Source organism: Anolis carolinensis, chromosome 5, assembly GCF_035594765.1.
Source record: "Anolis carolinensis isolate JA03-04 chromosome 5, rAnoCar3.1.pri, whole genome shotgun sequence".
NCBI lineage: Eukaryota > Metazoa > Chordata > Lepidosauria > Squamata > Dactyloidae > Anolis > Anolis carolinensis.
In genome coordinates this window covers 35297234-35319532 of record NC_085845.1, presented here as the reverse complement: position 1 = coordinate 35319532, position 22299 = coordinate 35297234, and the positions used below count along the sequence as shown (strand labels likewise).

The following is a 22299-nucleotide window of genomic DNA, read 5'->3' as shown; positions in this document are numbered from 1 at the left end:
ATAGAACACAACCAACACTTTGGCTCTGAAGCTAGAGATAAACTAGAAGTCAATGTTTTAGAGGACAAGTTGTCTGTTCCTTGTAACTATCCCCAGGTTGCTGCTTCCAAACATTCTTCAAAAAGCGCCCTATGAAGATTGCATTGCAGTAATCCAGGAAGGATGTAACAAAGGAACATATCACTGTGGCCAAATCTGACATCTCCAGGGAAGAGAGTATAACTCCATCTAGCCCAGCCTTACTCCTTGATCGTGCCTTCCAATTGACAAGAAGCAACTCTGAATTAGGTTTGAATTTGTTCACTGCACATCAGGTTTGCTACTGGTAGCAGACACTGCTTTAGAACTAAACCATTTCCTCAAATGTGGATGCTAAGAAGAAATACACTGGGGTATCATTAACATACTAGTCCCATAGGACCCCATATTTCTACCCCAACTCTCTTCATGATTTCATGCAAATGTTAAATAATACAAGTGGCAAGAAAAAGCCTTTAGGGATTCCACATGATAATACCTAAAGCATCCTACAGAGATTCCTGATTATCTTATGAACTTCACCTTCCAAGAAGAACCAAGGTAACAGCAAAACAGTGTTACAAAGTCCCATCCTAAACAGACAGAACAGAAGAAGGCTTATCAAAAGTCAATGGGATATAAAACATCAAAGAATAACTTCCTAAAAAAATATGGAATACTGCCACAACAATATAAAAAGTATAAGGAAACCTTCCCAACTTCTCCCTATTGCATTATCTTGTTAATACTGAATGACAAATGGAATTTGGTGGTTACATATGAGTGAGTTGCCAGGAACAACCTCCAGATATATTCTCAATAGGACTTCATATCAAGCATATAAATAGATTGAAGCATGTACTGAAGAATGGGGTTATTAATATACTGTATCTTACATAAAGTCTGAAAAATTAACTCTTGAAATACAGTGAGTATAAGATATAAAAACATGATGCTATTAAGCAGTTAGATTCTTAAGAGTTCAGGGCTTGGAAAGTAACTTTTTATATCTCCAAGCCCTGTTTCCAATTAGTTCCAAAAAATTAGCTCTTTGTAATTATTGTAACATCTTACCTCTCTGACTGCACGTTCAGATTCTCCAACATATTTGTTCATCAGTTCAGGTCCCTATGTGGGGGGAAAAGACAGACAGCTTGTAAAGATTTTTTTCATTATATTACATGTTTATGTGTTCCGTGCTTTAAAAAAACACGTGTATTACCCTTTAGATAAAGGAGATCTGACTATTTTACGTGCAGGTTTCTTTGAAAACCATTTAGAAAGTCTGTTGCTGCAAAATATAGGGTAAACTTGGGTCCTGTTAGGAATTGTGGGAGTTGAAGTCCAAATCACCTGGAGGGCCAACGTTTGCCCATTCCAGAGTTAGAGCCTACTAACCCTAACCCTACACTTTATTCCATTTGCTCACTTCCCAATTCACCTCCGATATTTTAGGCTTAATCCAAGGTTCTGATCATTAATCACAAATCCCTAAACAATCTGAAACTAGGATGCCTGATAAACCATATCTACCTACTGTATTGATCAACCATGTCCTCCCTTCTCTCCTCCTTCCAGCACATATTTCAAATTCAAAGTGACTATGTTTTCTGCATGCCTTATAGTATCTAACAATGCATCTGAAAGTCATGATGAACAATGACTTGTGTCAAGCTCAATTTGTTTCTTAAGTCACATAAAGCACAAACTACAGTTTACTTTTCCTTCTCTGATTTGCTTCTCTCACAACCTTTTGTTAGTTCCTGTTTAAGGTGAGCAGCTAGGAAGAAGCCAAGAACAAACAATGGTCATGCATGTGGATGTCAGAAGAAGACACTGTTTAAATAAGAGAGAGTTTCTAAGACAAAAACAAGTCACAAGATCAGATTTTGGTTCATGGCTGATTAACAAACTATGGCTGATAAAAAAAAGTTCCACATCACTGTAAACATCACATACATCAAACCATAGCATGGCTTATTATGACACGCAAATGTAAACAATATATTCACATTATACAGAATGATAACTACTACTATTTGGTTGCATGTCTATGAAAGAAAGTCCACACGGTGCACATTGCATTTTGGAGCCGCCCACTGGATAGCAAAGCGATATGAACCACTTTAGTTAACAAATGAGTCTGCTGCATGGAATTATATGCAAAATGTGCTAATTTTTAAATAATTCCTTACTAACTGAGCTATCACCTTCTACATTTCATGTTTCTCTTCACTAAACAACAAAGGATCTGCTAAAAATTCCTATCTGAACATAAGCCAGTCTTCGTCCAGAGGTTCAATGACAGTTGCTCATAAAGCAGAGAGCTGTCCAAGCATAATTAATCTACTTTAACTGTGGCAGCCAAGAGGAAGCGAGAAAATGGCAGAGGAAATTTTAACTGGAAAGTATTTTGACGTAATTGATCCAGATGACAAACCAAACTTAAGTACATATCAAGTGCAGGGAGGCATCTGAAAAGGGATACAGGAAGTAAGCAAATGCCAAGGTGAAGTCAGAGCTCTGACAACAGTGTATATTTTTGAAATTATTGCTAAGCAGGGGGAAAAAGTAACAGCTAACACTGAAAGGATCTCATTTAAACCAGAAAATATGACACCTGGAACATTTTCTACCGAAAAGTCTTTGCCGCAATTGAGCACGCTTGTTAAATAAAAAATATTTTAGAGCTCCTGACTCTCTTCCATCTACATAAGAGCACTCTTGCTGTTCTAAAGCTGAGCAACTAATGCCTGTTAGTTAATAATCTTAAAACCCAGAAAAGACCATTTGGTTGTCCTCTACATTATGAACACCAGGAATGCTCAACTATTTAACTTTCTCTCTTTTGTGAAATATCATACAAAATGTGACGCCAAAGTTCACATGTAGTTTTTAAAAATCAGTTTGGTAAACAAAAGTTATTTGGCAGCCAACATTCTCATATCAAAAAGTATACAACATATCTGGTATATAACATTTATAGCATAATCACTGTGTAGTCCAGCTGACCGCTACTCGCAGAACAACTGCTGTGGGAGTCCCAGCAAATAAAAGCATACACTCAGGTGCAGCTGATGGCTTCCATATATCAGGATAGTATATCTGCCCCATGTTTTAGACTAAGCTTTAATAGAGCTATCTAATATAATGAACTTAGCATTGGAAGATTCAATGCCTTGGATAGCTCATTTAAGGTTCAAATTCAAACTCAGAACTAATTTGCCTACCCACTGCTATAGAAGTAACCAGATACCACTGTAGGGACTGATCATGAGTCTCTCCCACCACCTGAGTATAGTGAGACGGATCATGCCAAGTTGAGATTGTGACTTGCAACCCCATTGCAAGTTTCTTTATAAGGATCTCCTCTTCTGGAGCAGGTTCTCACTACCACCACCACCACACGCATACCATTCCTCACAAAATGAATCTGCCCTATGTCTCCAGCATTCACAACCAGAGGATTATGACAATTTTACTAATTTAATTGACATATTTTGTGATCATCCATATTTCCAGGGAAAAGCAAGACCTTCACTTGCTAACAGTCTAATCATACTTATGCATAAAACATTATGCTGTTGATTCATGCTGGTCACCAGTTGACCAGCATGAATCAACAGCAATAAACTGTTAATAATCACTTGGAAGGATGGGTAAGAGTATCCACAATAGCCATGGCAAGTGCCACATGTGGAGCAAAGAGAAAGTCCACTCCAAGAAGTCCACCTGAAGACGCCTAAAGATCTCAGTGATGGGAAAGGCACCAGGACTGAATTCTCTTTGTTCAAAGGCAATGAGTTGATGCCAAATGATGTGGTGTTATGGTTGAGCCTTCTGGCTCCGGTACTAAGAGACGGGGTCGTAAGACTCCTCGAGAGTCAGACTCTTTTGAGGAGCATGAAAGGAAACGGCTCCGGGACTTATTTGCAGAACCAACAGATGAAGACTCATTTGAGGGTTTTACCGAGGGAATGGAGGAAGAGATGGTTAGCTCAGAGGAGGATGACATGGAGTGGACTCGTGTGAGGGAGGATTTGGGTGTCACCGGCAATGATAGCATGGGAGGCGATTGGCGGGTTGCAGGATCAGACCCATGGACGGGCTGGAGGGATGGAGCGGGATCCACAGCTGGGGATGCTGTGGGGCGTAGTCAAAGGTGTTTTAGCTCTGATGAGGATGATGATGATGAGGCACCTGGAATTAGAATAGCAGCTGACAGCGATGAGGAGTTGTGAACTGGGATAAAATGGGGTTTAGGATCAATGGCTAATTGCGTTGGGCAAGGTAATCTGGACGAACGCTTGGGCTCTTGTTGGGGATCTTCCTGAAGACGGGTGTGATTTGTTGCTGGATACGTAAGTTACCAAGGACACTGGGCATAGACGGCGGGAGGAACTGTGTGGGGTTTTTCTGTGCAACTTGTGTTTAATCTTGATAGCTTGGACCTCCGTCGTCTTTTTGACGGACATTAATTACCTACTCTGGATTGACGCTGGACTGACTGACTGACTACGACCTTGGACTATCCCTTCTGTGGCTATCGGTGGAACTTGTGGAACTTTAGACGTCTGCACTTGGCTTTCGACCTTGGACCGGATTGGGACCCTGCTGACCGCCGTTACCCTGATTGATGTGCCTGGACCCGGATTTCGCTCGTTGCACGGAGGAGTAAACAGCCTAAGTTACTCATCTGTAGCTTTTGAGTAGCAGAGAGGAATCTGCTGCCAGTTTTTTGTGTTCATTTTGACCTCTGTTTACCAACTTTTGGTTGTTTAAATTGCCAGGCTGAAGTAAGCACTTTTGATTTAATCCGGATTAAACTCCTGTTTAATCCGGTTTATCCTTTCGAACCGTTTTAATTCAAACGGAGCTGTTTCTGTTACTTTTCACACTGAAGACAAGTGTTTGCCTAGTCCTTTGCTTCCTACGGGCATTTTTTAGTTCTGTAACTTCAATAAACTGTGTTGTACTCTATTTGGTGGCGTTCTGTCTATGACATGTACCCTCTTCGAAAACAATCAAGGAGCACCCAATAGTTTCTTGGTTTTGTCAACTTACATGAGCATACTTGCTTTTCTTTGTCAAAACAAGACTTGTGTCAACTCTTAGTTAAAAGTTGCATACACACTAAAGGCATCTTACCTATCATACACATTGTGGGAAGGAATGTTTTGCTTTATCAGCAACACAGAACAGGAATGGTTAAATGATAAATGATCTTGTTCAACAAGAATGCTATAATTTAAGAGCAGAAATGACACTTGCCTTTACTGCCAAGAAGTTCAGCCCACTTTCATTGGCCAATGCTTTAGCAATCATTGTTTTTGAACATCCCGGAGGTCCATACAGAAGCACACCTTTTGGTGGCTGAATACCCATTTGAGTGAACGACTCAGGATGCTTCAGAGGCCATTCAACTGCTTGCTTTAGTTTTAATTTAACATTTTCCAGCCCCCCAATATCTGACCAGGACACCTGTAAAACAAACAAAACAATACCATTTATCAGTAGTAGACACTATGAACTGCACAAGTATGAAAGTGCACAGTCCTTGAGTCCGGCAAGTAAAAGGGGGCAATTTAAATTGTTTTAAATCAACATTTCTATTGATATTTATTATTGTATTTCCTAAATACTAACAATATTTTTGCATCCTTTCCTGAATGCAATAAAGATCAAGGATACCTTGAAAATACTCCTAAATTAGAACTCTCTTGTGACCATAAAAGAAGAGAGAGAAAGATTCTATAATTTAGCTGACTTTGCTGGTCAAGCCAAAGGCTGTAGCTACGATCTGCTCACATCTTTCTCTCTCAGAAATATGCCTCCAAAGAGCACTACATAAAACTCTCTTCCTGGACTTTACCCAGAGAGAAAGGGAAAGAGGAGGATCCGTTCTGAAAGGTGTTTTGATAGGGGGATCAGTTTTGTAAGGTCACATATGAGCCTGCACACATACTCTCATAGTTCAGTGTTTGTTGGAAAATCTTGTTTCAATTAAAGCATCCTATAGCACTCCTCTCTAGCCCATCTTTTTCCCTCCAAGCAGCCACTTTGGTCATGCATGATTTAAGGATTTCTGGGCCTATTGACCACATGTCCTCTCTAGTGTCCCAGCCTTTAAACAACCCTTTTCGAAAACAGTGCAGGGAAAAACTTACTTTTGGCACATCAATTGCCACCTCCCTCATGGCACTGGGCCTGACGTCATTCACTGCCCTCAGAAAGTCACCGGGAGCAATAATCACTGATCCAGACACCTCAGCATCTAAGACATTTGCTTTCTTCCCAAGCACTCTCCGCAAAGCATATAGTCCTAGAGAAATTATGCACAAAAGATGAAACAATGAAGGTAAATTAGAGGTGTCAGTGATATCTTGGGCATCAAGTGGATCTCAATCTGTGGCCCATGGGCCACCAGTGGTTCCCAAGAACTAAGGTATGGTCTGTGGCCTCACCATTACTACAATGTTGCAATAAGAGTGATTGGTATCGTGAAACCCTCTTATAGTGCCAAGGCAACAGGGATGTCGGGAGGGGAGAGGCCGACTACCCACAAAAGGTGCAACAACAAGCCTCCTGACTGCTGCTTCTCCTCCTCCTCCCTCCCCCTGGGCGGAGCCGTTCCATATAGCACCTGAAAGTGGGGGCACATTGGTGTCTTCGTTTTTAGGCCTTTCCTACGGTTATTTGTGGTGCCAATTCAGAAAATAGCATTGGATAAACCATATCAGCTTTAGATTATTAAATATGATTTTCTGTGGGCCAGCAGATGGTGACTAGTGGATGGAATATGTTCTATATCAGAAACTAGAGCTGATGTGGTCTATCCAATGCAGTTTTCTGAATCAACACTCCAGATAACCAAACTGAGTTTAAAGTTGACCAAAACTGATTCGTAACCCTTTTGTTCTAATGTTGGAGAGTAGTCCCTGATCAAAGTGGTCCCTGGTCAAGTGGTCCCTGGTCAAAAAAAGGTTGGGAACCACTGAGCTAGATACTGGACCAAAGTAAAATCAAATTCAATAGACACTGCCTCCAGGCTTAGAAATAAAGTTAGACAAAGTGATTTGTGTAAAACCAAGGTTTAACATGCTACAAACCTGTTTGACAGTTATACTGTGCCTCTAATATGGAGCCACATATAAAGCCACCGACGCAACCAATAAAAGTTCAACCTCCTAAGCAGGATTTTCAAGGACAAAATCACCAACCACCAGTACATACCCAATACCATTCAGCAGAGTTTCTCAACCTTCATTGTTACTTAGATTTTTTTTCCCTCTGTCTAAAAGGGATGGCTCTGGAGAGGAGGGAGAAGTCTATTTCGTGTGCTATCATCTACCATGGCCACATACTTAAATCAGGATGCAACCCACCTTTCTGCAAGCAAGCAATAAAGCTTTCATAAGTGACAGAGAAGGAAAGAAATAAGGTCAGAAATAAACCCTGCATCTAGTCACATATGAGCCAGCACACATCATCACAGAGGTCCGTGTTTGTTGTAAAATCTTGTTTCAATTAAAGTCATAATGAGATACAGACTGAAGGCAAGCCCTCCATTCTTCCTGTTTCCTCTTGTTAGCATCATTTGTTGCTGCCTGCCTCACTGACCCCTGACCTTAAATAGCGGCTGCATTATTGCCAGGAAAGGATCAAGTCAATACCTTGCCAGGAAGATAAATATATGCCCCTCTTCTTTAAGAGCTGTTTAAATCAGACTTCTAATTTGTAAGACGGTACAAATCCTGAGTAATGAACTCACATTTTGTTTAAACTGCATTTCAGAAAAGAGCAAACATCTGGTCAGCACAAAGGAAGTTTTTAATATGAGGTCATTCAGAGCACAGTTTGGATCAGATGGAGCCTTAACCTGAATTCTATGCTGGCTTTGAGCACATACTTATGTATCAGATGGCACCTATTTCTGGTGGCTCAGTGAACAATCATGTTCTGTTAACACAAACTAATTACTTGACCTCTCTCAGAAATCTTATTCAAAATAAGTAACCATTAGACACACATGAACCAAAGAGTCTGGGGGAAATTGCTAATTGTCTTACAAAGTCCACAAGGACTCATTGCCAGCTGCTGTATTATTCAATATCTGACCTAATTATGGGCAAGTGGATGTCTTTTAAATGGTGCAAAGGTTCAAGACTACTTTGGTACCAACATAAAAACATAGAAATAATCCTAAATCCTAAATAGTATTAACTGACAAAACTATTGGAAATTGGAATTCCTTTGTTTATATTCTCTAGTTGCACAAATAGTAGCATTTTTCTGTAGCCTCGAAGTCTGGTTTTCTTAAGCAGGGTTCTTTGAGACCCTAGAGTTCCAAAAGAGAACATGACTGGGGGGAAAGGAAACAGCAGTAATTATTATGCAGGGGTCCCCTGAGATCTGAATATTACTTTCAAGGGCTCCTCTATGGTAGAAACTATTGACAATGACTGTCCCAGGTACATGATCAATTGTACAACCAATTCTATAGCTAAGTGTTAGGCTCCTCTATCCCTCTGCACAGTTCATAGAATTAGAGGTCTCTGAGCCCAACTTCTAGCAGAATGAGACTATTTGACATTGGCTTAAGTCTTTCTGCAAATTAGAAAGGTTACAGAATGCATGAACAACAGCTGAACTGGGGCACTTTGTTATATTTACAATAACACTCTACAGCTACTCTTCTCAGAGGTGTATCATGTCTTGGGATTAAATGCTCTAGGCACCAGATCAGATGGGGAACCATTTCAATGACAATGGGTCATGTAGGCTATATTTCAGAAGAGGGAAGAGGCAAAATTACCTCTGATATTCCTTGTCTATATTAATGGTGTTTCTCCATAAATCAACAGGTAACATGAAGGCACATAGGCGCACACATGTCTTGAGTATGTCTTGTTCAGGGGGCTGTATCTTAAGATATCATAAGGAACTTCCTCATAATTTCAAAATGATCCTTGATTTTTTCCAAGATCACTCCTATCACTGGCACCAACTATAATGTGGCTGTTGTAGCACAATATAGTAAACATCACCACCAGAAGGCAGTTTTCCTTCAATGGCCTAGAGGACTGCTTATCAAACTATGGGCCCCAATCCAAAATGAGGTCCCCTTAGCTCAATGTTGAGGTCCTGAAAAATTGGTAATGGTAAAAGCAATCTAAACATCACCTAATGGCAGTTTTAGACACTTACACAGATCTGTTGAGCAGTGTTTATGGTGGACTCTGGAGAACATGCTACAACTGTACTTCATAAAGAGGAAAACAAGCCTGTTTGGCAACATTACACATGCTGGTTTGTTATCAAGAAATGTTTGATTTTTACACTTATTTTATACACTTATGTATCCACGGTCACACACAAATTTCTCTGGCAGAAAGGGGTCACAAGTGGAAAACGTTTTAAAAGCTCTGATCTAGGACACAAAATGGTAACAATTCTCTGACTCTTTTGTAACCAAATGTGCTAAAGATATAACTCTTCTTCAACATGACTGGTGGTTAAAATTTCTGAAACTGATTAATGTAAGGAACATTATTTATTTAAAAAAAGAAATCTTTATTCTCAACTCACCACTGGTACATATGCCATTAAGTTCTTGTTAAGTTGCTTTTTAAATGTTTTGTCCATATTTTATTATTCCATTTTTGTAGGTGAAGGGCTGTCTAGAAATTCTTGAAAGTAAATTTAAGAGTACCTCAAATGATCTGCAACATGTTAATTTTCCTTATCACACGAACCATATTTTAATATGTGTGCAGTGCTCAGACATAATTTTAAAATGCAGAAAGGATGTATTTTACATTATGAATTAGGTATGAAAGCAATACAAGATTTGTCCTGTTCATACAAGTATAACCCTTAGGTCCTTTGCAGCCAGAACATTTCAAGTTCAATCGGCTAAACTACTGCATGGAGGCACACGTAATTTACAGTCCTTCATGAATAATCCAGTATTTGCTGAAACATGCCTATTGGCCTGAACAGATGTTACGGCAAGGCACAGAAGGGGAAAACAGATTAATTTCATTTGCAAGAGTTCTATTACATAGAAGTTTTTCAACAAGGACGACTGTATACACTTGCTTTATTACCAAGGTAGTGTGTCAGAAGAATTATTATTCTCCAGTCTCAGAACTATTTGCAGATGAAAATAACTACGGCGAAGGAAAAGAAAAGGCGTAAGAAGCAATTTATTAGTAAACCTTTTATTTCTTGTTAGCACTAATAAATGTTACATTCAAGCTGAAATTTAAAAATATGTCAGTGATAGGTCTGTAATTCAGATGGAAAAAATGTCTCCTTTACTACTTTCTGCTGAAAACTCGAGTTAATGCAGCAGATGTTTACAAACAGAATTTTATACTCAACTTGCTTTTTTGCACAAAAAAGATATTCACACCAGTGTATAGATCAGGCAGAGGCAAACTTCAGCCTTCCAGGTGTTTTGGACTTCAACACCCACAATTTCTAACAGCCTACTGGCTGTTAGGAATTATGAGAGTTGAAATCTAAAACACCTAGAGATCTGAAGTTTGCCCATGCCTGGTATAGATTAAGGTTTGTTAAATTCCCCAGCACTGCACACTGGTCAATACAAAGAAAGCCCATTTTCAGTCAAGAAAATGACTTTTCTTAACTATTATGGAAAAGTTTCATACTGTATTAACAGTCCATCTGGATTACAGAACTGTCTGCCTCATCACACTAGACCATGAATCCACTTTAAATCTGGTTTCTCCCTCCTGCAGAATTCTGGGGTTTGTAGTTTGGTGAGGCCCAGGACCTGTCTGGTTGAGCTGTTTAAAGCGCCTTCCCTAAAGTGGATTTAAAGTGGATCCAAGCTCTCGTGTGATGAGGTCCGGTCTGATATGGAACTATTAGAAGACCAAAGGACTTCTTAGGTGCAGGATATTTCATGAAAATCCATGTTGTTCCTAATATGGCAAAATACTTCTGAGTATTCTTAGATTAAGAAAACTATGAATTTTGCAAGGTTGCCATAAATCAACAGGAAACCTGAAGGCACAATGACATACAGACATGGCATGCAAACATAGAAAGCAAACTGGCTGGAACTGGTTTTGTAAAGAAAAAGGTAAATTGAAGTGTCAGCCAAAATTTAAAGGAACATGGATCCAATACATAATTGGATTAGTGTGGGATTAATTAAATAAAATAGTTAAAAACAAAATGCTAGAAATCCATTTCAGATATGCAGAATGTAAGAACAAAATGGAACACAAATATGAAGGATATGGCAAAATTGGATTATGTCAATTCAGAACTTTATTACCCTAAAGTTATTGATGGATAACCGACTTCTGAAACACTGACAAACAAATACATACTCAAGATCTGCAACTAGGTTTTTTCTAAAGTAATTACAACTGATTTTTGCCATAAAGGGGTTTTTATTACAATGACTTTTCTGGCAAAAATCAGTTGTAACTTACAAATGTTTGCATTTCATGAGCATGTGTCATTTTATAAGGGTAATTTGTACAACTTTGCAGAAGGAAAATGCATATCAGTGCATTACTAAAGAGCAAGTAACTGGAAAAGCTAAAAAGACATTCAGATTTCTGTATATATGCTCACATTCCATATAACTTTGGAAACAGATCTCTATGCCTATTTTCTCAGCTGAAATGCCACTGTGGGAGTTAATTCCACAGTTAACATGTTTAGGAGGGCAGTCCAAGTTTGACTCTTTTTATTTCCTCCACGTCATTCATTTAAGAAGTGGAAACAAAGGGAGAGGGAAGTTATTTCTGGATATGGGTAGAAGATCAACATGTTCCATCTTGTCTTGCACATGTTCCCTCAAGCATCAACATCCAGATGTAAATGCTGCGACATAAAAGCGATTACACTGAGCTGATGTTTTAAAAGAACCAACCCACAAGAACATATGTTACAGCTTGGGTCAACAAAATATACATGCACAAAAACAGGGGCGCATCATGATGCTGATTCCTAGAATGGAGGAAAAAATAATTGTTCAATGCATCTGCAAGGAGAGTTTATCCAGATCTAACAGGATGGCTTTTAAAAAAATGAAATGATTATATTAGGAGAAAAAGAATAAAGACTAACATACAATTCATTACAAATAATAAGCGAGTAGAAGACAAACTGAAAACATACCAATGCAAAATTGCTTGATAAATTTCTTGAAATGATGCCAAAATATACAAAGATGTATCCATATTAAGATATTATCTCTATGCTCTTCAACAGATGTATAGTTTGCCAGCACTCTGTCCCCACTTTTCTGGCCAGCAAAGACCCCTCAGTCTCCATTCCCAACTTCATTTTTTTTCTTCAAGCTTGAAAAACAGCTCAAAAAAGCAAGCAAACTGTTTGCTAGGGTTTAGTCTTTTTTTAAATTCCTGAGCTATCTACCAAAGAATGCCTTCTATTGTTTCCAAATGCCGGCTGAGATCTTTTGGCATGGCACCCAATGTGCCGATCACCACTTTATTATTATTATTATTATTATTATTATTATTATTATTATTATTATTATTATATTATGACACAGCAAACAAGATAGATATGCTGGATTTTGTATCACAAAATCACAAGTCGAACACGCCCTGAGTCCCCTCGGGGAGAAGGGCGGGGTAGAAATATCGGAAATAAATAAATTATATTATTATTATTATTATTATTATTATTATTATTATTATTATTATTATTATTATGTGTCTTGCCTTTCTCTCCTCACGGCTTGAGGTGGTTTACAACATTGCTAAACCACATAAAATCATAGAATCATAGAGTTGGAAGAAACTTCATGGACCATCCAGTCCAACCGCCTGCCAAGAAGCAGGAAACATAAGTTCATGTAACCTATCAACTATATATTCCACAGAGGTTTCTTAGGCAAGGAACACTCGGAGGTGGTTTTGTCAGTTCCTTCTCCTGAAATATAGCTGAAAGCACCTTGTATTCATTAGTGGTCTATCCTCCAAGTACTAACCAGGGCTGACCATCCTTAGCTTCCAAGATCAGCCAGTTAAATTATCATGGAGCGGGGGGGGGGGGGGGTAGCAGAACTTCTAAAAAAGGTAATCTTGACTTTAGAAAGTACACACATGGAATATATACAATGTCCCTCTGCATTCTAGTCCATCCAACTGGACAGGAAGAACAATGAAGAAAACTAGCCAAGGATCATGGATGTTGATACTGTATTACAGTCTCTTCACTCTTAAATGCTCAACCTGTTGGTATGGTGTAACAGGTTTAGGGTCACAATCTGTAAGGTGACTATCCTTTGAGAAGAAGAAAAAGCACATCTTATTTCTTTCCTCCTACCACCCATCTTACAACACTGTGTCTTTTCAAATTCAGCTCAGTGTAGTCATTAAAATCCCAAAGATAAGCATTATCATTTCTAAACCAAGCATTTCCTTTCACTGTAAACAAGATGGCCTTCTCAGTTCCCCGAGAAAAAATAAATAAATGTACCATCCATCCTGCTCAAAACCTACAGGGATCCTTAGAAGGATAAGTTTATAATGAAACTCTATATTTGGAAGCCTAAATTGCTAAGCATTTTATAACACTCAACACTGTTTATTCCATTCACATCCTCACTACCTAATTAACATGTCATGTTGTTCTGTTTTCTGAAATCCGGTGGTGGTCCTTCTATCTTTAGAAACATTTAGGAAAATAAAATGCTTTGCAAATAGGCAACCAGAAGAGCAGCAACAGCATCATAGGAGGATATAGCAGCAGTGGGAGTCATTTAATAGTACAGAGGGCAGTAGATACTGAAAAAGACCACCTTCCAGCAAGATAAATTCCAGCCATAATAGGAAATAGTAAAGAGTGAAGGAAATGAATGATTGGTTTCAATAACGTTTATCATAAGGCACAGGACAGTACTTCCCCTATGATGCCTTGCCCCACCATTGGAACACTGCATGGACACAACTTCCATTGAGAACCAAGTTTAAGAACCCAAATGCTTTCTAAATAATTCATCAATCCAGTGTCCTTCCTTAAAAGGATGTACAAGATACTACATCCTCAAGAAAAGCTTTTGAAACTAATAATGTTGGATACAGTACTAACCGCAAGGTTTCTATGAAAAGCCATACAGAAAAGTTTCTTTATAAGGAACTGGAGAGGTCTCAGTGGCAAGGCTCAAGAGGGAAGGAGAAAAATCTCTCAACTATGTTACGGGAAAATATACAAATTAATTTCTAGTTAAACTTTTTAGTTGGACATATACATATACACACGCGCACGCACACACCTACTATAGCAAACATTTTATCTCTATTACTGAACACTGCTTTTCTATAAGCATAAACACAAGATTTCAATGTTATAGTGTTCTCTTATAACTGCAAAGCAGTTCAGGCCAAAGGAAATAAAGTGCAAAAACATGGCATTCAAGACAGAGTAAACATCTAAAAGGAGTATTTCAATTATTTGGAATTGTTAGAGCTGAGATTCATCTGTGTGCAGGAAATCTGTGTACAATCCAATCCAAAAATGGCCACAGTGATAGGATTTATAAACAAAATTATAAAAGAGGTGGAGTGTTAATGGGGTTAAGAGTGCAAATATGCTTTTGCATACACTATAATAAGAGAAATAAATCCCACTCAGTTTCACAAACGGGACTCTGATCCCATATCGCAATGTATAATGCCTTTAAAAAAAAAACCTAGGCAAAACATTAAGACGACTAAGCATCAAATTGCAGAGAGAAGAGCTCTAGAAGAAAATAATCCATGGAATACTAGCTAACATTAGATATAATTTTTAGAAGATGGACCTTTACTTTAGTACTTCATTAATAGTCTAGATTTACAAACAAGGACTTAAATAGTTTGTAATAGATACATTTATTTTTGTTATAACTGTTAAATATAAAGACTGTTTATTCTGATAGAGATCATCAGGGATTTATTTTATTCAGGTAAAAGTTATAGGTGAAAGCTCACTTTCTACCACCAGATGTCGCATCAGTATAGTGATAGCTAAAGGAATTCCAGGCCATAAAGTTGCTCAGTATAAAATGGGGACTTTTCTTTTTGTCTATTGTGATGCCAATTTTTTTCCAATTTCGTTACACAGTATATGAAATTATGAAAAATATTTTTATTTGCCATAATATATTTTTCACTTTACATTTCCTAATCCTATGCAAATTCACTGAAGAATATATTCCTTAGATGGCAGCATTAACAAAAGATTCCTTGCTGTCTTGAAGGCAATAGAGCTTGATCAAAAATAAGTATTTCCACATCTAATTTTCACTTACAGTATGACTAGAACTTGCCTATACTGATCCATATATAAGACTGTCAGGAACCAGGCTGCAAGGCACCAATAACCATACACAGAGGCCAGAATCTATCTAATATCTTTATTGAAGGAATATATAAAGTTAATAAAAGCAAGTGTATGAAATAGTCCAGGAGTAGACCTTTCAGGAAAGGTCAAAATTAGTCCAAGAAAACAATGTCCAATATGAAATATTAAGGTCCAAAGTTGTAATCCAATAACCGAAACACTCACCTTGCCAGGCAAGGTGAGGGGAGGTGACAAGGTCCTTTAGTCCATGAACTTGAGCAAGGCTAGGAATTAACTTGATACTTGAAAACAAGGCTTGAATCGTGACACAAGGTAACGTGGAACAGGAACAAGGCCCGTGGAATTACTTGGTAAAATCCGTGAAACAAGGCAAGGTTTAGTCCTGGAAGGCGAGGCAAGGTCCGAAGGTAAACAAGGCTGGGAAGCAGGAGCGAAGGCTTGAGAACAAGGACAAGGCTTGAACAGGAACGAGGCTTGGAACGGAGCGCGCTGTCCAGACACAACTCGCTCCGGAGGCTGACGAATTGACTCCGCGAAGTTACTTCGCGGGTAAAACACCTATATAGAGTCTAACTTTCCCGCCGAGAGCAGTTCTCTGGGAACCAGAAACGAAAGCTAATCTCTGAGACCAGATGTTTGACTCCTTAAAGATTCTCACGGAAAGCAGGCTTAATTGGCTAAATTCTTAGCAGCTATTCTAGCACTCCTGCGCGAGGCCGCTTCCAAACCTCTCTGTTGTTTACAAAACTCATGGCGAGAAAACACAGGAGATGTAGGCTCAGGGTTTGTTTGACATACTTCTGGAACACAACTCTCTTGCAGGTGCAAGGTTCCCAGATCTGGCTGGGAAGAATCTGGCTGGGAAGATTCCAGTTCTGACTGGGAAGGTAAAAAACCCAAGTTTTCTTCTTCATCAGGTATCACCATGTCATGAGCAGGACTACAAGGCCCATGAGTCATCACAAAGACATGCAATGTATTATTAAGTCACATTAATGTAATATATCCTGTTCTCAGTGTAACTTTTAAATAAGATTGCAAAGTGTTTATCATGAATGAATTTATTTCCACTTTAATTGGTCCCATTTAAATGCATTTCATCTCACCAAAAAGTGGTTTTGGGGTTTCTTTGTTTGTTTTTCAGTGTGAAGAACACATACTATGACTCATAATTAAAAGAAAAGTGGCCATTCACTGTCTGGAGTAAAAGTATTTCTTATATAGTTTGCACATCCTATTCAGCAGGGCCTTTTGCAATATACATCCACAAACAAGCTCAAACAAGGGGGGGATCCATAAACACAATGGCTTTATATTTATACATTTTTCACTTTTAATTAAGATTGACCTGCACTAATTAAAAACATAATACACAAACACACATCCTAGTTAATAATTTGTTTTTAGATGTATCTTATAACTTGTGTTTGGGTAACAAAATGCCTTGTTCAAGACAGCAAAACTAGATTAGCAATGTGGTTAATACAGGCATGGTCAAACTTTGACCCTCCAGGTGTTTTGGACTTCAACTCCCACAATTCCTAACAGCCTACCAACTGTTAGGAATTGTGGGAGTTGAAGTCCAAAACACCTGGAGGGCCAAAGTTTGACCATGTCTGATCTAGAGACTACTAGATATAACGTGTCTCTAGGAATCCCTAGGTTCTCCAGTATAATTCTACGGTCAAGTTCTGGCAGAAATTGATGACAAGAGTTATGGCAGAGAATCTAGATATTACGAGAAAGGTGTTTTCTCAGATTTAGAAAAATATCAATTTTTTATTTGTAGTTTTTCACTTTCTCAGGGACCTTGTGCCCTTAACCTTAGCAAATGTGAAGGGCTGGCTGTAGTAGCTAAACACAGTTAGAGTCTATGAAAGTTAAAATAAGTTAATTGCAATAAACAAGATGAAAGTTAACAGCAACAACAAGCAAGATCATTGATTTTCACCATTACACATATTTAACGTTACCTGCTTCTTTGCACAGAGCCGCCAGGTCCGCTCCTACATATCCATGGGTACTCTCAGCTAATTGAACCAACTCTGTCTCCGTCAATGAATGAGGGACCTTGTTAAGAAGCTTGTTGAAGATGTCTAGTCGGTTCTGAGCATTGGGGACACCAATTTCTATCTCCTTGTCAAAGCGGCCAGGTCTGCGCAGGGCTGGATCGAGAGCATGGGGACGATTCGTGGCTCCAAGTACCAAGAGTTGCCCTTCATTGCCCTCCTAGAAGACCAATATAAGACAGTCTTACTTTTTCAGGGACAGGGAACGAATGCAATAAGATTAAAAAACAAACACTGCATTTAGATGTGGGAGATCCAGATATAGATCTAGAATTTCTTACCATATTTATTCAGTGTACAGTACTTCAAATCCCTTATGGACATCTTACATGGAGAGTAAATCTAGGTGAATAAGGTGGGGCTCATTTCTCAGTAAAGAGCTACATAATTGGAGGTGATTTACTTTAGAAGATATTTTTCATCAAAAGTGGAAAAAAATATGCAGAACATTGGTCATATAAGAACATACAAGAGGTATTTGGATACTCCTTCCATAGCTCTTACAGCAGACTGTATGGATCCCACTCTTTGCATTTACCTGCCTTTATGTAAATAAACTAGAACAAATACAAACAGGGCTCTCATTCATTAAAAGAATATCTGGTGGATATACATACATTTCAGTCTGATATAATCTCAAGCAAAGCACACTATGGATCTCATGGAATCTTGACAACATATCCAACAAGTCATGAAGCATCTCCAGGTAATTCACATTTTCCCATTCTTATGGAGATCCATAGTAATGCGGATATATCACAACATATTCAATAGGTGACATAACCTGGAATATTGATTCCAAGCAGAATAGCAGTTTCTGTTTTACAACCTGGGAAATCAGCTATTTGAAAAGGATACAATTCTACAGATCATGCGACCTGTAGAATCTTGAGTCAAAATCCTGTTTGTGTTTCATTAGTGCTGTGGCATAAACTACAGGTTCAGTATCCCTTATCCAAACTACTTGGGAGCAGAAGTGTTCTGTATTTTTTTGAATGTTGGAATGTGCATAATGAGTTATCTTGAAATGGGGGCCCAAGCCTCATCAAGACATTCATTTATATTTCATATATGTCTTTTATACATATAGCTTGAAAGTAATCTTATACACAATATTTTGATAATTTTGAAAATGAAACAAGTTTGTGTACATTGAACCACTATTTCAGCCATCCACATGGAGAATTTTGGAGGATTTTGGTATTCCAGATAAGGGATGCTCAACTCGTACATGATTTAACACATTTCTAATACTAACTTTGAAGTATGCTGACATACTCTATGTTCTCTTCATGAAAACATTTATAAAAATGCACATTCACACACATATATATGCAAAAAAGATATCCTGCTATAATACTGTTTTTATATGCTTATAAAATATATAGAAAAAAACTATATAAAACATGTCCCCCTGTTTATTTTATGAGGATATGAATAAGCATATACACGAGACTTTAATAAACATTGTGAGCTCAATTTCATTGCAAAGAACAGGCCTTAATTATGTAATATCGAAAATGCATAGCCACATTTCCAAAGGACTTTGCTTCCACAGACACATCAAATAACGTCTGTGGGAAGGCAAGTTACAGGAACACAACGACCAAGGTACAGCCCAGGAGTAAGTCATTCCATCATTGTACTTTACTTACTGATCCAATGCCATCCATCAGTGTTAATAAGGAAGCTACAATCCTTTTCTCGAATTCACTCTGTGCCCCTTCCCTCTTCGGACAGAGTGCATCGATTTCATCAATAAATATAATAGATGGGCGACTGGAAAAAAGATAACAATTATTTCTCACTATGAACACAAGCATACATAATACACACTGATCTCACTGACTCACTCTGGTACTGAAATTGTTATTGTGCTTCATCAGGTTAAAAAAAATCAAATATAGAATTATCTAGAAAGAACCATTTCGCTAATGGAAAAATCAGTGAGCTAGATATTCAATGTTCTTGCTTTTTACTTTAAAAATGCTAGGAAATTCAAAATGCAAACCTAAATAATAAAGATACTCATTACTAGGTATAAAGCTTAATCTCATCCTACCATTCAAAAGACCTTTATTATGGAAAATGTCTGAAACAAGGGAAATTTCTATCGTTCCCTTTCAAACATATAACTGAGATTGTACCACCCCTCCATTCTAAGGCGCATGGAATACGGAAAAAAAGGTTTGAAAGGATGATATCAATAAGTTTCTCCTTGGAAGCAAAGGGTTCCTCTAAAATAGTGTTTCTCAAACTGTGCTCATGTTAGGAATTGTGGAAGCTGACATCCAAAACATCTGGAGGAGCCCAGTTTGAGAAACTCTGCCCTAAAAGAAAGCTTACTCCATATTTTGTGACTTGTCAAGGCCCCTCGAAAACTGAATCCAAAAGTGAAACATAATACAGAAAGATCACCAATTCTTCTCTAGCTGGTTTAAGGAGCCCCCGGTAGTGCAATGGGTCAAACCCTTGTGCCAGCAGGACTGCTGACCGAAAGGTCAGCGGTTCGAATCCGAGGAGTGGGTGAGCTCCCATCTGTCAGCTCCACCTTCCCATGCAAGGACATGAGAGAAGCCTCCCACAGGATGGTAAAACATCCGGGCTTCCCCTGGGCAACATCCTTGCAGGCGGCCAATTCTCTCACACTGGAAGCGACATGTAGTTTCTCAAGTCGCTCCTGACACGGAAAAAAATTGTTTATCTATTAACACTGCTTATACTTACATCTTAAGATTGAAAAATTGGGAATACCTGACCAAGAAAGGTAGTCCAGCACAAACCCAAATCATATATGGTAGGAGGTAGAGGTATTTAGACACAAAGAATGCAGAATTAATGTACAGGCTATGGAACTTCCTCCTAAGAGAGACCAGAATGGCCCCATCTGTCAAAGACAGAACGCCACCAAATAGAGTACAGCACAGTTTATTGAAGTTACAGAACTAAAAAATGCCCGTAGGAAGCAAAGGACTAGGCAAACACTTGTCTTCAGTGTGAAAAGTAACAGAAACAGCTCCGTTTAAATTAAAACGGTTCGAAAGGATAAACCGGATTAAACAGGAGTTTAATCCGGATTAAATCAAAAGTGCTTACTTCAGCCTGGCAATTTAAACAAACAAAAGTTGGTAAACAGAGATCAAAATGAACACAAAAAGCTGGCAGCAGATTCCTCTCTGCTACTCAAAAGCTACAGATGAGTAACTCAGGCTGTTTACTCCTCCGTGCAACGAGCGAAATCCGGGTCCAGGCACATCAATCAGGGTAGCGGTGGTCAGCAGGGTCCCAATCCGGTCCAAGGTAGAAAGCCAAGTGCAGACGTCTAAAGTTCCACAAGTTCCACCGAAAGCCACAGAAGGGATAGTCCAAGGTCGTAGTCAGTCAGTCAGTCCAGCGTCAATCCAGAGTAGGTAATTAATGTCCGTCAAAAAGACGACGGAGGTCCAAGGTATCCAGCAACGAATCACACCCGTCTTCAGGAAGTTCCCCAACAAGAGCCCAAGCGTTCGTCCAGATTACCTTGCCCAACGCAATTAGCCATTGATCCTAAACCCCATTTTATCCCAGTTCACAACTCCTCATCGCTGTCAGCTGCTATCCTAATTCCAGGTGCCTCATCATCATCATCCTCATCAGAGCTAAAACACCTTTGACTACGCCCCACAGCATCCCCAGCTGTGGATCCCGCTCCATCCCTCCAGCCCGTCCATGGGTCTGATCCTGCAACCCGCCAATCGCCTCCCATGCTATCATTGCCGGTGACACCCAAATCCTCCCTCACACGAGTCCACTCCATGTCATCCTCCTCTGAGCTAACCATCTCTTCCTCCATTCCCTCGGTAAAACCCTCAAATGAGTCTTCATCTGTTGGTTCTGCAAATAAGTCCCGGAGCCGTTTCCTTTCACGCTCCTCAAAAGAGTCTGACTCTCGAGGAGTCTTACGACCCCGTCTCCTAGTACCGGAGTCAGAAGGCTCAACCATAACACCATCCCTGCTGGCCTTCCGCAAGCTGGTCAAGACCCTCTTCTGCCAACAGGCTTTTGGGGAAGGGTAAAAGGCAGACTCTGGGGAGGTTGAGGGAATTGTGGGGTGAATATGAGTTTTAAAGGCCACTTTAGTGTACTATATTTTAATTCTGTTTTTATCACATGGTTACTATTTAATCGTTTTTTAAACTTTGTATTTCTCTTTTTATACCATCTAGTGTGAATAGATGTTAGATGCCTTGAGTCCTCATGGGGAGAAAGGAGAGTATAAATAAAGATAATAATAATTATTATCATTTAAAAAATATGACTGTTGCTTAGAAAAATAAGCATAACGGCAATACATACCCTGTTTCCCCTAAAATAAGACATCCCCGGAAAATAAGACCTAGCTGAATTGCTAAATATAAGGCCTCCCCCGAAAGTAAGACCTAGCAAAGTTTTTGTTTGGAAGCATGCCCGCCAAACAAAACACCAGAACATGCAGGATCGATTAATGTACGTACCATAGAGTGTTGTACATGGAAATGATGGTAATAACAAGAAATTCTGGATAGGACTCACAGTTTGTCTGGTTATGCTGGTTTGTGATGACTACTACTGTACAGTACATAATAAATGTTCGTTTTTTGTTCAATAATAAATGTGAATTCTTCTTCAAGAAAAACTAAGACATCCCCTGAAAATAAGACCTAGTGCATCTTTGGGAGCAAAAATTAAAATAAGACGCTGTCTTATTTTCGGGGAAACACGGTAGCTTTCTTCATCCTGTAGGAATATTTTGAAAGGTGTTGAAAGAGCAGCCTCAAAGCACCTAACATTGTGGGTGGCCAGTCACAACTGGGAAGCTTCTTCTCTATCCCTC

The 22299-nt window shown here is 38.9% G+C and overlaps 1 protein-coding gene and 1 long non-coding RNA gene across 4 annotated transcripts in view; one reads left to right on the top strand and one right to left on the bottom strand.

Annotated features, from left to right (window-relative positions):
* The window catches only part of afg2a (AFG2 AAA ATPase homolog A), a 185204-nt gene that overhangs the window by 147178 nt on the left and 15727 nt on the right, over positions 1 to 22299 (bottom strand). For all 3 annotated transcript variants that reach the window (XM_062983626.1, XM_008112052.3, XM_062983625.1), the window contains 5 exons: positions 19103 to 19226; positions 17352 to 17607; positions 6186 to 6340; positions 5290 to 5499; positions 1093 to 1146 (listed from right to left, as the gene is read on the bottom strand). In XM_062983626.1, coding sequence (XP_062839696.1) covers positions 1093 to 1146; positions 5290 to 5499; positions 6186 to 6340; positions 17352 to 17607; positions 19103 to 19226 — 799 coding nt within the window. The remainder of the gene's footprint in view (positions 1 to 1092; positions 1147 to 5289; positions 5500 to 6185; positions 6341 to 17351; positions 17608 to 19102; positions 19227 to 22299) is intronic.
* On the top strand, positions 3881 to 21224 carry LOC134299766 (uncharacterized). Its single transcript, XR_010007019.1, has 2 exons — positions 3881 to 4308; positions 20896 to 21224. It is a non-coding gene; the product is annotated as an uncharacterized LOC134299766 (long non-coding RNA).